Below are 17,013 nucleotides of genomic sequence, written 5' to 3' on the forward strand. Positions count from 1 at the left end.
TAACCAGCAAAGTCATGTTAATCCAGATGAAGATTATATAATATATACATTCCCACATTATTGTAGTGGAAATGATTAAACCCAAAATGTTTCTGTCAAACATACCAAACAACATAGTTAGTGCAATTATCAGCTTTTTAATGTATCCCTTCTTTAAATTGTGAGGTAAGAACACACCATAAAGAATAAATCCCCAGACACAGGAAATACAATTTGGGTGGTCCATTTGTTTTTAAATGGGCATCTGCCCAAATTGTTTTAAACTATAAAGTATACAAGTTACTAATCAAGTTATTTGAATTCCTGAATTTCTTTTGCAATGCCCTTTCTGAATAATAATAATAATGATGATGATGATGAATACATATATAATGTTCCTTCATAAGAATTTAAAATAACTTGTACATGTTAGTTGTTTCTGAGTCATGGTCATACAAATTTTATGACATTCAATTAAAAACATAAATTAATCTTGGTTATATTGATGATTATATTTTCAGGCTACATACACTGTATTTGAAAGCACCCATTTATTTTTTGTTGATTTAAATGTACAGTAGAACATATATGTTTAAGTTATACACAGGGGCTACAGCCAAACACATAGTTTTGGGTATACATAAAACAATTTTCTTTTCTACTTGACACCCATTAAAGACCTTTTAATAAGTGTTTTAGAAGTTATTAAACAGTCAATATACAGTAATAGTGGCATCTTCAATTATATGTCACCATATAGTAGTGACCACTCTGCAGGTACTCTGTGGCTGACTATGCCACTTAGTCAATTTAAGATGCCAGAACCCGTACCCCTGCACAATTTTGTTAAATCCCCAGAACTACTGGCATATAAATATACAAGCGCAAGATGCTAGATCACATAATTGCAGTTTTTATTGTAGTTTTTACTCCTCTAGCAATCACAATATGTTATCACCATCTATTCCAAAAAAAGAAGAAAAACAATTAATATCATAGTCCCCAGTAACAAAAAAAGTCCCATGGAGCACTTATCACTTGCAATATAGTCCCATCCATGTCTATTCCTTCTCACGTACCAAAACAAAATCCGACAGTTTTCTGAATCAGCTTAGTCCAATCATCCAGGCGCATTTCTTTCTGCCAGAACAAAGAAGGAAAACTCGGTTTTTTAGCTGTTTTTAGCATTCTCTTCACTCCCAAAACCCTTGAATAATATGTTCCATTATACACCCCCAACCCTGTGGTCGACAACAAATTCAGAGTAGGGGAAGAAAAAAGCTTCCAAGCCCCTGGCCTCCACCTACTGAGGCTAATATATCCTCTTTGAGGCCAAAACCTCAAGGAGAGGTGGGAATGTAAGACAGAAGCAGACACAAACAAGTAGGAGCCACTTGAGGAACTACAGTAACTGTATGCAGATGACCGTGTCAAAGTGCACTGTGCTTCCTTCCTTTATCTTTTGTCTTTCCTCTCAGTCCTGCTCTGTTATCTTGTCTGGCTCCAGCCTGCTCAGCACCCCCACATATCTTACAGTATGTGTCTCCTGTGACTCTGTGGTAATTTATGTAAGTGTAGGCAAACAGTATGTCACTCAATCTGTGATGATTGTCGCCTGCCATATGCCTACTGGGCAGGCAGATCTTAAAGGGAGTGGGAGGTACTCAGATACAAAAGAAAAAAAAACACATTATTTCCAATCAAAAGCATGGGACATTATACACAAATGTCCAAGTAAATATAACCCCTAGGCCACTGCTCTACTTCTATTTTTGTCACCATATGACATGTACATCACACAGAAATTGGAACCAAACAGCAAAGCTGTTAAGCCTTACACTGGGTAATGTACTGCAGTTTTACTGTAGCAATTTGTTCTTTACCAAACCTATTGCTGATGTAAGTCTACTAATTGAGTATTAACCCACATTAATTACTTACTGTAAAAACAGTCAGAGGTAAATGAATAACAAATACTAACAAAATAATAATACCTAATACTAACTAAGATAGTGCCCAAACAGATGAGATTCTTATGCTGTTAAAATTTACCTAAGGAAACATTAATTTCAATAAACTAGTTATTTTGTATTTTAAGTAAACCCTCTGAGAGTTACATGCAAAGTTTCAGAACAGCTTGTAAAGTGTAAATAGTTCTGACAGTATGTGTTATTGATTGAGTGAGTTATTACTTTTTATTTAAATAGAAAGCATCAACAGGAAAGACAGCCAATCCAGTACTGGACAGTTAATATTAGAGAATGGCATCTACTACAGTGATTCTCAAATCACATCCCAAAGCACCTCCTGCTGCTGGAGTATGACTCAGCCTTCTGTTTTTTGTCTCCAATTTTTCTCTTTCCCATTCAGGCTAATTGATCGCTCATCCAGATGTGTGGAATTCACTGTAAGTAACTGGACTTTTAAATCTCCAAATCTTTCTTATCGCAAGTATATAACTTCAAAGACTACATCTGCAGCACTCTTTAGCAGTAAGACTGCTTAATATGTGGATTAAAAAGTCCATATAAAAATTGCCAGAAGTTGTTTTTTTTGTGGTTTCTTAAGATGGAGCATGTGTTTCAAGAGAAAAATATTAGGAAATATTAGTTAATTGCATTAACCATCTCTCATGAACCCTGGAATATATGTTCTATAACAAAAACAGCCTCAAGCTGTTAAAGATTCAATGGTGGCTATGAGGTTATATTCAACATTAAAAGTCCAAGAGTGTCTCACAGGAGCTCTGTCACTGCCATGTTTGTGATAATGTCACCAGACAAAGCACTTGAATGATCAGACACTAAAGGTACAAAAACACACAACAAACAACAATAATGTTAGTATTGTCATACCTGGAGGTGTATCAAACCATCCCATAAATATTTGTATATTATTAACAAAATGAAATACATTTTATTCAACAATAAAATGAGATATGTGCAAAAATTAGAAGTTTCTTTTGTTTTTCTTTAAGTTCTTTTGTGTTTTTTTCTTCTAGCCTCTTGAAGACGGAAAAACGTTCTCCCTTACTTGTAACATGTAACATGTAATCTCCCAGATGAAACAGAAAAAGTAATCACTTCAATGGATCCATAGATACTTTAGTGTATTTGTTAGATATTGTTTATTGGCTTTTATCCTAAATAGTTTGAGGTGAAACGAATATTAATTTGTGAGTAGATTTTCTTTATTATTTTCTTGATTGCTCTTGTGAGTTAACAATTAATTTGCTTTTTATAAAAAGCTTATTTTGATGTTATCAAAACCAATTCAAGAAAGAAACAGTTAAATGTTTCTAAACAATATACTTTCAGAAGACGCCAACTAAAGACGTGTCAGTTTAGTTAACTCCAACCCCCACCACACACACACATACACAAAAATAAGAAACAGATTTGCCAGTGAGTCATCATCATGACACATGAAGGAACAACCTATAAATTGTAGCTTCTACAGTGGCCTCTAGAGCTGAATTTCTTATCTGCAATTATAGTGGTATTATTTTATTTTCATTTTGTTGGATTTGTGTCAATTAACATTCCTATTTAACAGTGTTCTCCAGTTCTGGTCTTCCAGTACTCTGTGACTTCCGTTTTTGTTCTGAATGAGCTTTTGACTAAGCATTGAAACCATAATTGAAACAGCTGTTTGATTCTGTTTAATTGTTCTCTGCTTTTATTTTTTTTTTAGAAAAAAACAATCTTCTTCTTCATGTGTATCATTTGAAAGAGATGTTGCAAAGAAAACAATTTAAATTTGTTTGAATGTTGTTGCTTTCCCAAAAGTTAATATCAAGTAACAAGTTATCAATTAATGACATACTGTATAAGCACAAAAGGTAATTACACTGTTAAACGATCATATTATAAGTTGGGCTAATGTTGTATAGACCTGTTTTTTTATTTCTACACTGAAACTATAATATATATGTAATTAAGGGTAATTCTGAAACCCAGTTTCTGACATAGGGTTTTACTTGCAGATAGTAAAAACATATACTATAAATAAAAGATGGAAAATTCTGAGCTAGAATAGACTATTTGTGAAAATTCTTAAAAGACTTAGTTGTTTATTACTTAGTTGTGACATAATTTACACCTTCTAGATTAGTGGTAAGCACCTGCTCTAGTAAAGCTTCATTTTGAATTTTGTGTAGTATTGTGTTCACAACATTATAGAAAACATATTGCTGCTCTGGAATCAGCCTAGAGAAGAACATCCAAATACATTCCATGGCATAAGAGAATGTCCTACACTGACAGGGTGAACCTTTTTAGTCTTGAATAGAGAAGATTAAAAACTCTTGAAAGCACTGACAGAGTCTCAGCAAATTCCAAATGTACAGTGAAACATGATCTAGAGGGCACATATGTGGAAGAGGAGGCTTTTATTTATCCAAAGGGTAGTGAGAGTGTGGAACAGGCTACCCAGCTGTGTTGTTGAAGCCAATACCCTGGCTACTTTTAAAAAATAGATGGATGAGATCCTTTGACCTCAATTAACCCTAATTATGAAAATAAAAAAAATATTAAATGTAAGAACAGACATAAACTGTCTGACATGACTTTCACTACACGATTCAGGATATGAAACTTGGAAATGTTTTTGTGTCTGTTGTAAACTGTCTTTAATTTTCTTTTTGTAGCCAGTTTTTGAGAACATTTGGCCTAATGTGTACATAAATATGGGTTAGGAGACAAACACATGTTTTCTTATTTTTTTTCTTTCTGTAAAGAGCTGCCATACTCCCCACCTACACAGAGAGACATATGGTAGTCTGTCAAAAAGAACTAACATTAACTATCACTTCTCAATAAGTGGAAGAGGTGTAATTTGCAAATGACACTTCACTGGGACAATAAACTGTAGGAGGTTGACAAAGAGAAAACAGGCCTCAGGGACCGTTAATGCAAATACAGACTTTCCTTGTTGTGCACAGCTACAGGTATGTAAAGAATGACTTTTCTGGAGTTTTAAGTAAAAATCCAAACATAAACTATAAGCTTTTATGCAGAGACCTTTAAAAAACTCAAACACATGTAACAGAGCAAGCCTATGGTCCTGAATTCTGTTCAAATATTCTGATCAAGTATTTTCAGTATTTAGATTTGTAGATTCACAATCATTTTGTTGCTTTCCCCAGAGTGTCATTGTATTTTTGGACAATTTATCCAAGTACAAGTGTATTTTCCTATTAATTTAACTCCTAATATCTTTAGATTTATGATCTTAAATTATTTTTAATATTGCAGTTTCATATTATACTTTTGAGTGCTACTTTTAATTAACCAGATTTTTTGTCCCTGTGCTCTACATATTTGTTAATCATTTTCCAACTTTGCAATTTCTCAAAGCTCCAGTTTCCTCAAGTCTGTAAGGAAATACTGATGAAACTGTACAAGAAAGGTCTTTTTCCTAATAAAGTTTCTTTATTACAATTCTTTAAATAAAATATTTGCTTTTTTCTAGCCCAAACTGAAATTTAGAAAGAGGTACAGGATTTAACCCACAATATTTTTTGGAGTTCCAGCTTTGCTTATTTTATGATTGTCTTGAAGAAGCTTTGTAAAAAGAAACAGAAAGGTCTTTAATCATCTGATGGCCAGTTTTGTGTACTTAACCCCTTAGGGCAGCATATACCCATCAGATATGGGTTGGAATCTGGCAGTCAACCAGTATTTACATCACATAGGACAGTTGACAAAAGCCAGCTGCATCATTCCTTTCTGTAGGAAAAACCCATTAAGGACAAGGAGGCCCATGTGTTTCATGTAGATTTGCTGGTGTTCTTCTGGGAATGTAAATATGTTGCGTTTGGAACTGTGTTTCTTTATTCTTAAAGATTTTCTCTTTGAACAAAAAAATATATTTTTGAACACAAAACCCCCAAAAATGTGCACATTATAGTGAGAATTTAGGAAATTATTTATTATTCTGAAGAAGAAGGTAAGGAAGAAGACATACAGTACAGTAGCAGGATATACTGTACTACAACTTCAAATTATCAGACTAAATGATTACAAGTACAAACTGTTGTTAGCCAGTGACTGAATTTGTTGTCTAAAAGATATCATTTTTTTCTTATCAAGTTGCCATTTGACTGTTCAATTGAACATTGAATAACATTTTTAAGATGAAAAGAAAAATAATTATAAGGGTTTTTCTGGTTCATTAGTACAAGTAGTAGATACATATTCATGCTGTTAACATTTCTGTATTTATTCACTAAATTGAAATACTACCATGATTATGTAGGATATATAAATATACCTTATATGGAGATAGGAAAAAATATAATAGAGAAAAATAATCTTCTTCATTCTTAAAAACAAAAAAGCCCTTTACCTTATAGAAGTCTAACTCTCCTTCTTTTGTTCTGTAAACTTTTCAAAAACAGATTCCCAGATGGTTTGCAGTACATCAAAGGAAAGGTGATTTCCTAACTTTAAATACATTTATCATTCCTCAGATATTCAAAGGGGTTAGAAATCAAATAGACAAAAGGAGTGGCCTGATGCAGTAAGGCAAAGCTAACATGTCCTACCCTATCTGATGTTAAAAAGTGTTTTATGAGACTGTAGCAGGAAGTTTTTATATGAGTTCTTGACCAGGAGCAGAAAATAAATTTAAACTGGCTAAAGTATACAAGAGAGCCTGTACCCCAGTGCCTCGCTTTCATATTTCCAGACTTAGTCATAGATAACTCACCTTGTATCCAGATGTTGAAATGTTTAGTTCCAGTCTGCATACTGGATTGTAACAGAACAATTATTTGATTGAAGTAAATGGTCTGAAATATATTATACAAGACTTTTGTAAATTGAGTTTGTGTAAAAAAGAAGTTCGTATGTAAAATGAAAAGGAAACCCAATTATTTAACAATGCACATGTTGATAGTTTTTGGTTTTTGATTGTTGTTACATTTTGTGCTTAACATCTGTTTTTTTTTTTGCGATCCTAATGTTTGCATCCACCACCTAAAACCTTTTAAGATTCTATGTAATCTGTGTTCCAGATTTCTGTTACTGGACTGTGTTTTTTGTTAAATGGTTATATAATAAAGAATAATCCACCACAATGTAAAACAGGAAAGTCTGTGATACTTACTAATTTTTGCCTTTGTTTCTATTACAAATCTGGGAATCTAGGTGTATTCAGCTGCACCTAATGAATCTTACTGTTTATTCTGTTGTTCTAAACAATAACAATATTTTTATGGTTTTTATATACACTGTACCAAGTTCAGCTTTAATCCTAACTTCTTTAAGGCTACACTTTCATATTTTACATTAAAAAAAACTTTTAATCTTAAAAATAATATTTTGTCCAAGACATTTTTGATTTATAATGTGATTCTTTTACATTGACAGTACACAAGGATTTTTTTATTACCCGAAACAATAAAATAATAACAATAAAAATAAAAACAATAAAAATGAGACAATAAATATATTGCAACCTTATTGTAAAGTGCTACCAATAATACAATATATTTAAAACTTAATGTTTTAAAACCCCATGAAAACTTAAGTGTAATCTGTTTCTTTTAGCTATTATCTACTTCTAACATTGTTGACAAGTTACAGTACATGCACTACAGGCTGTACATACATATAAATGTTCTTATACTGCCCTCTAGCCACGATTGCAGTATCAACTGAGCAAACTCGCAGTAGCTAATACAAGAAGAGCATCAGTCTCATTATACTGTATAGACAAAATGCCTTACTTAATTAAAAAAAAATGTAGTAACTTAATTTTGAGTGCACTCTATTTTAAACAACAATTATTTTAATTACAGTATTACTATTGTCTCGTAGTAGTAGGGATACTGGGGGTGGGCCACAGCCCTTTTATAATCCTTGATGCATAAAGAGGCACAAACTGAAAGCTTTTTCTAAGTTTAATATATGGTACATCCCCACTACAAATGTTGATGCAAAATAGTGTGAAATGCTTCTGTGAGCTGGGCAACCGCTAATGGATAGTGGTACATCTCGTTTGGTTTCTGTTAGCAGCTAGTAAAAAAAGTTTAAAAAAAAAGATTTTTTACTGAATTTCAGAAATCATTACATAGTATTTCACACTGATGTTGTAATCTGGCTTGCAATCAAGCTGTCCTGCAGGACCTCCCTCAGGCTTCATATATATTTGGACAATTTGCTCTGGCATTAGGAGACAAAGACAAAAAAACAAATATTTACAATACTTTTGGATTTTGTGAAAGGGACTTATTCATTTTACATATCAAAATATGTTTTTTTATTTTTAAAGGGTCTATTTAAAATGGAACAGGAAGTGTCTTCCTAGTAGTTTTTTGTATTAATTTGATAAAATAAGCTGAATACATGGACAAAAAAAAATACATTTCCTGATGTGCCACATGCTGTAAAGAACACCTTGAAGGAATATCCACATATATCTATACTGTTCATCAACTACAATAGAGTATTAGCGTCATTCTTGTAGTCTACCTTCAGCTACATGCTATTACTTACACCACTGTCTTATGATTTGTCTAACAATCGCTTTCAGCTATGGTCCTGCACCACCAGGCAGTTTTAAAGAATAGTGCAGTCTTGCTTCAGATGGTTCTAAAAAATAAAAAAAAGCCATGAAGTAGTGATGTCTGGGATACGTAGACTTGTATACAGACTGATACCTCGCATATTTTTAGATGGCTGCATTCATACAGTAAGTGCACATTGTCCACCATCTCTGGTGGCAGCCATTCTCTCATCTCAGGTCCACCCTGAGATAGCCTCCTTCAGTCTCTTTGTGATTTTGTTAGTGCTCCCCCTTCTGGGAACAATATGGACCATATATCACCACCTATTCTTTCAATGTTAAAGGACAGTCAAATAGCCCTTCCCCTGTCTTCTTTAGTTGTTATGACCTCTGACAACTCTGCCTCTTCTTTTTTCCCTAAATTGGGAATTTCTGGTAGGTCTGTTTCTTCCTCATCTGACAGCCCAAGCCTGGGCTCTTGGCAAAGTGGCAGTGACCAGTCTCCCTCATAATACCTCTCATGTCCAAGGTCATCTCTCTCTGTTTCAGGCCAGGCAGGTAATACACTCTCCTTCAGTGATTCTGGGACCAGTCTCTCTGGAAGTTCACCTCCATCATCTAGGTCCCTTCTCTGACTTGAGTCCACTTCCTGGTCTTTACATTGTACATGACTAAATATCTTCTTCCAGCTGGTCACATGACTGAGGGCATAGGTCATTCCCATTTTCTGGGTAATGTAGCTGCCTTTATTTCTGTACCTGCAGTTCACAAGACAAACAACTATCTAAATATTAAAGCTTTTTGTACTGTAGTGATATAGTTTACATTGTGATGTAATGCATGCATTTTCCAGAAACAAACTTGCTGTTAACATATAATATATATAAAATGTTTAGTCATTTAGGTCAACATCTTCTAGACTGTAATTTCTTTTGAATTGATATGATATAATGTATTTGTGCTTCTAGTACAATGCTTCTGAAGTGCAGTCATTTTTTTCTATTAATTGCCTAGTTAATTTGCTCAAATCTTTTAAGATCTATCTCATTATTGTAAAGTCTGCCCATCTACAATTATAAATCTTTTCTAAAACCATCTAGTTTCAACTCAAAAGTGATTATGCTGTGGTCATTATTTTCCAAAGCATTTATTACTTTTGTCTTGCTACCTCTAGCTAAGTCGCTTGATAAGATCAGATCGATGCAAACACTTTCTCTTGTTGAGGCTCTGATAAGCTTGGAATGAAAGCAGTCATTCATCATATCAACTATTTAATCTGTATTTCATCTATGTTCCCAATTATACTATCCCAGTCTATGTGTGGAAAATTTAAATCTTTTAACATACCAAATAGATAATTTTCCTCTCAGTCTTTTAACTTTTCAAAGTTTTGTTCAGGTGCTTTAAATTTCCCTTAATGATTTCTGATTCTCTCAGACTAATATCATTAGTATCAGTATGTAAAATCACATTTTGTGTGTTCTTATTTTTGTGTGTATTACTTGTATTAAATACACAACATGAACCACTAATGCTGAAGTGTAACTACTATCCTCAGGAATATTATGACCTCTTATGCACACATTATGTCCTTTGCCCATGTTCCTGTAAAACATTATGCATGTGATTATAACATCTAGTGTAACAATTAAAAAAGTATTAAAAAGCCATTATGCAGCAGCATTTAAAAAATGTTAACATCATTTATTAAAAGCAGATATGTTTTCAAATGTATTCAAATATTTTCTAAAATTCATAAAGATTCAGGTGATACACGCTACTGTATCTGTCGCAGAATGTGGGACATTGAAGTAGTAGCAGTCTGTGATTAATCAGGTTATGTTGGTGGCCAGGATTGTGTCAATGTGACAGTGGAGCAGGCAAAAATTAGCAACAATGGTCACTCCCAGATCATCCAGGAAGCAATTAGATACTGACGCATGGAGGTATGAGGGGTTGCTAAGCCAGTTTGTCAGACCTTGGGCAGAGGGGTGGGGGAGCAGTAAAGCAAACAAAGAAGTGATAAGTGCCCACGACACCTAGGACTTCCAGTTCTCAAACAACTCAAGCTTCCACCTGGTAATGTCCTGGTGACACCTGCCAATGACAGAGACAATGGAGAAAACACTGTGGGGGAAATGGCTTATGAAAGGGATAAAAAGATCTGAGCCTAAGCAGAGGGAGCTCTCTCCTCCTGATGAGTCCCTCGACACTAGACAGGCAGTGTAAGGAAAGCCGCAGCCTACGAGACCACAGAGGAGATTGGCCCAGGAACTGCACACCAAGGGACACTAGGTAGAGGAATGGAGGTACCATGCAGTGATGTTTAATAATTGGAGGCAATGAGCAAAGAAACTGGCCTGGTGAGTCAATACTGACCAAAGGGGAACATGGTACAGTCTAAAGGAGGACTCCCAATATAGCCCAAACGGAGACTGGGGAAATTGGACAATGTGGCATCCCCCTTCAATGCATTGCTGTCCTTCTCTGTAACACCAAGACTTTCTAACGCCCTCTCCTCATCACCTGAAAGGATGGCTGACCCTCAGGAATTCATTATGACCCTTGGAAGTACCTTTTGTTGCTGCGAATGCTGTTTTCGTTGTGTCTTTGGGTGATAGTAACTGTTAGTGTACTTAGAAAATAAAAAGGGCACTTATGATACACGTTTGTTGCTGGTCTGTGTGTGTACTGGTGATTCTGGGAGATGAACATAACCCCTGGCAAAGTATTGATAGGTGGCATAGTTGTATACGAGGCAGGAAATAATTCTCATTTGAGGGGTCACCTCACTGTGACATATATATCAATGAAAGCAATAATCAATAATTCAAGTATTTTATCTTATAAACAGGTAATTAATGATGCTGAGTTATTTATATGTGTCTATCTCATACTTATCTGCCATTAATTGCTTTTATTCCTGCACACTCTGAGGTCCTCCCAGTCAGTGTAAAACACAATATTTTTTCAGATTTTTTAGATTTTAAGGCATTGTAACTCTTTACAGTTATCCCCTAGTTCCACACACCCTCTGCTTGAAAAATGTGAGTAATATAAGACAGAAAAAACTGAGTACAAATATACAACAGCAGAACACATAAAATAAAAATTTGTTAGGAATTATAAAACATGTACAGTACTTGTTGGGAAGTAGAGCAAAAGTATATAATTACATTAGCAAAGTTCAAAGGGCATCCCTTATCCTCTTACAGTCTTAATCCATTATTCATTGTGTTGGAAGGAGAAACAAAAGAGAGTAAGACTATCATAAATTCATCTAGGAGAAGAGGGAAACATTAAAACCACATTGGCAGGAAAAAATCAGATTGCTTAATACAAATATAAGATTTATATTTAAAAAAACTCGGTGATCCTTTGATACAATAAACGATCATGTACTGTAACTGATTTTAAGTTTTTTAGAGCAGTATGTTTGCAGCAGCTACAAAAAACTTTGTGAAACAGGTTGGAGATACAGGAAGATTAATTCCTGTACCCAGTCTGAGTGAAGCAGACCGATATCAGCCCCTCAGCTTGGTAACCAAGAGAAAGAAGACTTATTTTTGGAAGAAAACTAAGTATTCCTCCACTCCTTTCTCTTTGAAGGATATACTTGTGGGAGAAAAGGAGATAACAGCAGGTAAGTCAGGAATTCAAAAGGATTTAAATGAGACAAATGTTAAACGTTTAAGAAGGTGTGTTTAAAAATATGTATATTAGTTCCATTACTTGTGTTTTATGTTTAAAAACCACTACTGCAATGTTAGTAGATGTCCTAATTGCATTTTATTTGATATGCCAAGTACAAGACAAGTGTTCACTCTCTATTTTTATAGAAGGTAAAAAAAGTAAAAATGTAACACTGTCGATATACAATAACTAAAGTCTAAACTTTAGACTGCAAATAACGGAAAACTTGGATGTATGTGTTATATTACTACTACATAAAGGCATGAATATAAGTAAACAATAAAATAACATAATCATAAATGTTGCAAAAACATCATCAAAAATAAAACTATGGAATATATTAAATATATTAACAAATGCAAGGTTTTGGAATGGAACAAATAAGCCATAAAATTATTCATCATGCTATGAATATATAATCACTACAGATTTCTGTTATCTTTGATTGCTCACAAAAAGGAAAACTCTGCTGTACTTACAGTATAATTGAGTCTGGAAATCTCAACAGCTAATCCAACAAAATTCACCCTGCTCATTCGCTTTTCTTGCTCATTGTTGTATTTAAAAGTCTGAACTAAGACCTATTATATCATGCCAAAAAGTGTAATACTTCAATAGAGCAATTATATTCAACAAACTAATTTTTGTATTGCTTGATTTCTTTCCCTCTCAAAATAGGTGTCTCGTCCTATCAATTGCTTAATTATGAAGACAAGTCTGATGTATCGCTGAATGGCAGATTGGGAAACCACATTATCAATGATGTCGGCTTCAACATAAGTGGATCAGACTCTGTTGCTGTAAAAGCCTCATTTGGAATTGTAACAAAGCATGAGGTGGAAGTACCTACTTTGCTTAGAGAACTCAGTTCCAGGTACTAATCACACAAAAATTCACAGTAGCTTTACCCTAAGTGCCGTTCCTTCTTGACTAGGCTTCATTCCTGTATATTCTTGGTGTTTTTGAGATTTAACATTAATTCACACAACACTGATTAAGTTGTTAATGAAAATGCACTGTTGGGTTTTCAGTTGAATTTCCCTATAAATAATTCCCAATCTATCCAATGGGAACATGCAATGTTGTTTGACACAATTGTTTGGGTTGGAATGATTGTAATATTTTCTTTCATTTCAGAAAAGTAGACCTTGAACATTGCCTGATTCGCCAGTCAAAGGGCAGCGGGCGAGCAGTGCTGTGTGTCGTTATGGAAAGCATCCGGACAACCCGTCAGTGCTCACTTACTGTACATGCAGGAATGCGAGGAAGAACCATGAGAGTAAACACACAACTCATACCCAACAGTATTAATCAACTGTGAATCTATTTTCCCCTGTTCGCAAATCACGAATGTAAAAACTTGTGAAAGACCTTTCACCCAAACCCTGGATGGCAGTGACATTCAGTTCTAAAATCTGAGTTTTAGTTTGTGAATGTTTTCTTTTAGCCCGAGAAGGGTATTAAACAACATTGCTTATTGAAAAGTACTGTAGGTTCGAAGTCCCTTTTGTTGAGCATTGTTTCAATAAATTAAGCTTATATTGAAAAATAATTTAAGTTGTATGATATTGTGAAACCTTCTATTATGAATGTTGACTCTATAATTAGTGTTTTGCATACAGCACATGTCTTGCAAAAACCTGGCTATAGCTCACATCTCACATTGTTTTTTTTTCTAACAGTTTCAGATTGATGATGGCCGGAACCACAAGGGCCGTGACAAAGCCATTGTTATCCCAGCTCATACTACAATAGCATTTAGTATATTTGAACTATATATACAATTGGATGGTCGCCTTGGTAAGTACCAGATTAAACTACTTTTTTAAGGTGATTTTTCAGTCAACTATTGTCTATACAGTAGCTGGCGTGGACTGATGGCTTAATGAATAACCCCTGTTAAGTTTCTGTCTTTTGTTTTTATTTTACTTTCAAGAAATATCAGGGTTTTTTTGCAACGCAGGTGGGTACACATTTAGCCTATTTCATACAGTGACTATTTCATACAGTGAGTTATTCAGCTAATTCTAATGTGAATTCAAACATTTTAACTTAATTTCACTTGACATTTTAATTATTCTCTGTAATATTTAACTTAACATTCAAGTTTCTAATTTAAATTAAATGTAATAAATGATCTTTGAATATAAAAAAAACATTTTTTTAAGTCACACTAGTATAGGTAATAAAATATACAATGTAACTTTGAAAAAGTCAATGAAATCATCAGGTATGTAGTGTTGCCAATTTTTTTCAGTCTTGAAAATAACTTTTCTTGTGCTTTGGTAAGACCTGTGTGTCACATCAGAGTCAACAGGAGGCTTTGAAAAAGAGCAAATCCGAGAGCAGCTTGGAGGTTTTCTTGGAAGATTCTCAGTGGGAAGACTGAGAAGGTTTTTGTCTGGCATTGTTTATGGGAACCCATTCCGAGCAGGTAATTATTTTTTTTATTTTCCCTGGACAAAAAAAAAATTCTTCTAAATTACTTTGTAGTCCACCCATCCAGATATTAAGTTATTACAAAGCCATTTACTATATCTCTTCTTACTGGTGAGAAACATGGCCACCTGTTTGCTATCCTGGAAGTAGAGAGCATAAGAGCACAAGGCAGGGTTATAGACGGGACGTGTATTGAAGGGTACACACAAGTGAAGCTGGAGCACTTGGCAAAGCTCCACACTAATGCATGCAGAACATGCTAATGCACCTGTCAAAAATACATCCAGGTCTCAAGAGCTGTAAGGTGTGCATGCTAACTAACACAGCACCATCTGTATTCTATGATAAAAAAAGTAATAATTGTTTTTTAAAAAACATAGAACTGCCTCAAGTTGGCAATCAGCAAGACACACTGTAGCACTTTTATTGAAGACTGGATTGTATTTTTATAATATTTAAGGAGACTTATGCAATGCTTAAAATAATTTCCAAGTGATTATAATGTCAAAGTTCAGGTTCTACGCAATATTTTCACAGAAATGTTATCATAGTGTACTGGACAAAAATAGATGAATAATGTTTCGTGCATTTCTGAAATGTTCTGTATTTACAAATTTTTATTTGTACAGTATAGCAGCTTGCATACCACAAGGTTCAAGGAATCTGAAACTAAAGAGATACAAAAAGTTTAAAAAATAATGATTCGTTGAGGAAAAAACAGATTACCAAAATATTTTTTTTAAATAAAACTGTTTTAAACTTGTATGATACAGCCTATTATTCACATTAAGGCACTTTTGGAAAAAAATAAGGAATTTATCAGTTAAAACTTCTAGTCCTTTTAATTTTATGCTACTCTGTCTTTCTCTAATTTAATATAGATGATAGAACATTTGATGAAATGACTAATTCAGACATGTATCTGGAAGATTTGGCTGCTGACTATTATGAAAAAGCCACCAGCATGACAGACATCTCCACCAGCTACCTCAGAGAAGGCTCACATACACGCATCAATCTCCTTAACCATAATATTCCCAAAGGACCATGTGCACTCTGTGGGATGGGAAACCTGAAACGGGAGACAGTGTACGGATGTCTTGAGTGTTCCTTCAATGGAAATAAATATGTAAGGCTGCATGTTGTGCCTTGCTTTGATCTCTGGCACAAAACAATGAAGTAAATAATGTATTAGTGCCTAAAAAACAAGCTGAAACTGTGGTGCCACATTGTTTTCAAAATAAAATCACAACTAAAGCGTTGACTGCGTAGTTTGGTATCTGTCAATATTTAAGAAAATTATTACTGAAATAGTTAAAATATGGGAAATAGTTGCATAATGCATAGAAACAGCAAGATATTAAATAAATAAACAAATCTCCCCTCATGAAGCTCAATTAGCAGATAAAGGATTGTGAGAAAAGCATCTGGGTGACTCACGAGACAGCAACATAAGAATTTTGTTATTAATAATTCAGCCTAAAACATTAACAATTTAAAGGAAGTATCATGTTTAACTCACACTTCAAAATCACTAACTAGGTTCAGGAATACAGGAGAAGAAGAGGAATTTTGACATTTTTTGCAATGAATTGAACAGAATTTGAATAATAACACAGAGTGTTTTTTGTGAAAATTTAACATTACTTCTACCTGAATATTAAAACTATACTATATTATTAGTGTCATTTTATAATACTATCCTGTGGGTAGGAAGAGTTAGAGAGTCATTAAACCTAACAGTGTATGAGCATATTCTCTTTTTCAACACAATACATTTTATAACTTATTCAACCATAATTTACCCAAACCCACTTACAGTACAAATCATATATATATAAAGTAATAGAAACAGATATGAGAGTAAAAAAAGTGGGTAAATTATGCATTATAAATCCTTGTGTAAATATCCTTGTGTAAAAATAAAATGTGGTCTAATAAAGTAGTACGTGTAAGTTGATATACTACAATGTCTTTGATAGTAGCATACCACATAAGCATAAAGTATGGAGCAATATCTTTGGAAAACTAAAAAATCTTAATTGAAAAACCTTTCTCAACATGAAACTAAATGTGTACAAAGTGAATTCTATTGCCATAGCTACATTAGGCACAGAAACATGGTAAGTACCCAAGAAGGAGAAAGACAAATGTTAGGAATTACTTACAAGGATTGAAAGATTAATACTGAAATTAGAAAAAAGAGTGTTTTCACTATTCATGCATAAGAGAACACATCAGTGGTTGGGCAACGTATTTTGAGTTAATAAAAGTGTCTCAAGAACAGCCTCAGATGCAAGCCACAGAATACAGAAGACAGAGGAGAGGGACACCCAGAACAATATGGCAGAGGACAATGTCCAACAATTCAGAAATGACAAATATATAATA

General features: G+C 34.0%; 1 protein-coding gene across 1 annotated transcript; it reads left to right on the forward strand.

Annotated features, from left to right (window-relative positions):
- The first annotated feature begins 11,922 nt into the window (after positions 1–11,922).
- pjvk (pejvakin) lies at positions 11,923–15,974 on the forward strand. Its single transcript, XM_088931236.1, has 6 exons — positions 11,923–12,133; positions 12,862–13,057; positions 13,321–13,462; positions 13,866–13,983; positions 14,474–14,617; positions 15,504–15,974. The coding sequence occupies exons 1-6, from the start codon at positions 11,923–11,925 to the stop codon at positions 15,803–15,805; spliced, it is 1,113 nt and encodes a 370-aa protein (XP_088787362.1). The 3' UTR covers positions 15,806–15,974.
- The last annotated feature ends 1,039 nt before the right edge of the window (positions 15,975–17,013 follow it).

Source organism: Atractosteus spatula, chromosome 13 (assembly GCF_055471065.1).
Source record: "Atractosteus spatula isolate fAtrSpa1 chromosome 13, fAtrSpa1.hap1, whole genome shotgun sequence".
Classification (NCBI taxonomy): Eukaryota; Metazoa; Chordata; class Actinopteri; order Semionotiformes; family Lepisosteidae; genus Atractosteus; species Atractosteus spatula.

Bases quoted from the DNA above. Each gene is read 5' to 3' on its own strand.
- pjvk (XM_088931236.1), top strand. From the start codon at position 11,923: ATGTTTGCAGCAGCTACAAAAAACTTTGTGAAACAGGTTGGAGATACA. The intron at 13,058-13,320 runs GTACTAATCACA...CTTTCATTTCAG, and splicing joins CTTAGAGAACTCAGTTCCAG to AAAAGTAGACCTTGAACATT. The intron at 13,463-13,865 runs GTAAACACACAA...TTTTTCTAACAG, and splicing joins TGCGAGGAAGAACCATGAGA to TTTCAGATTGATGATGGCCG.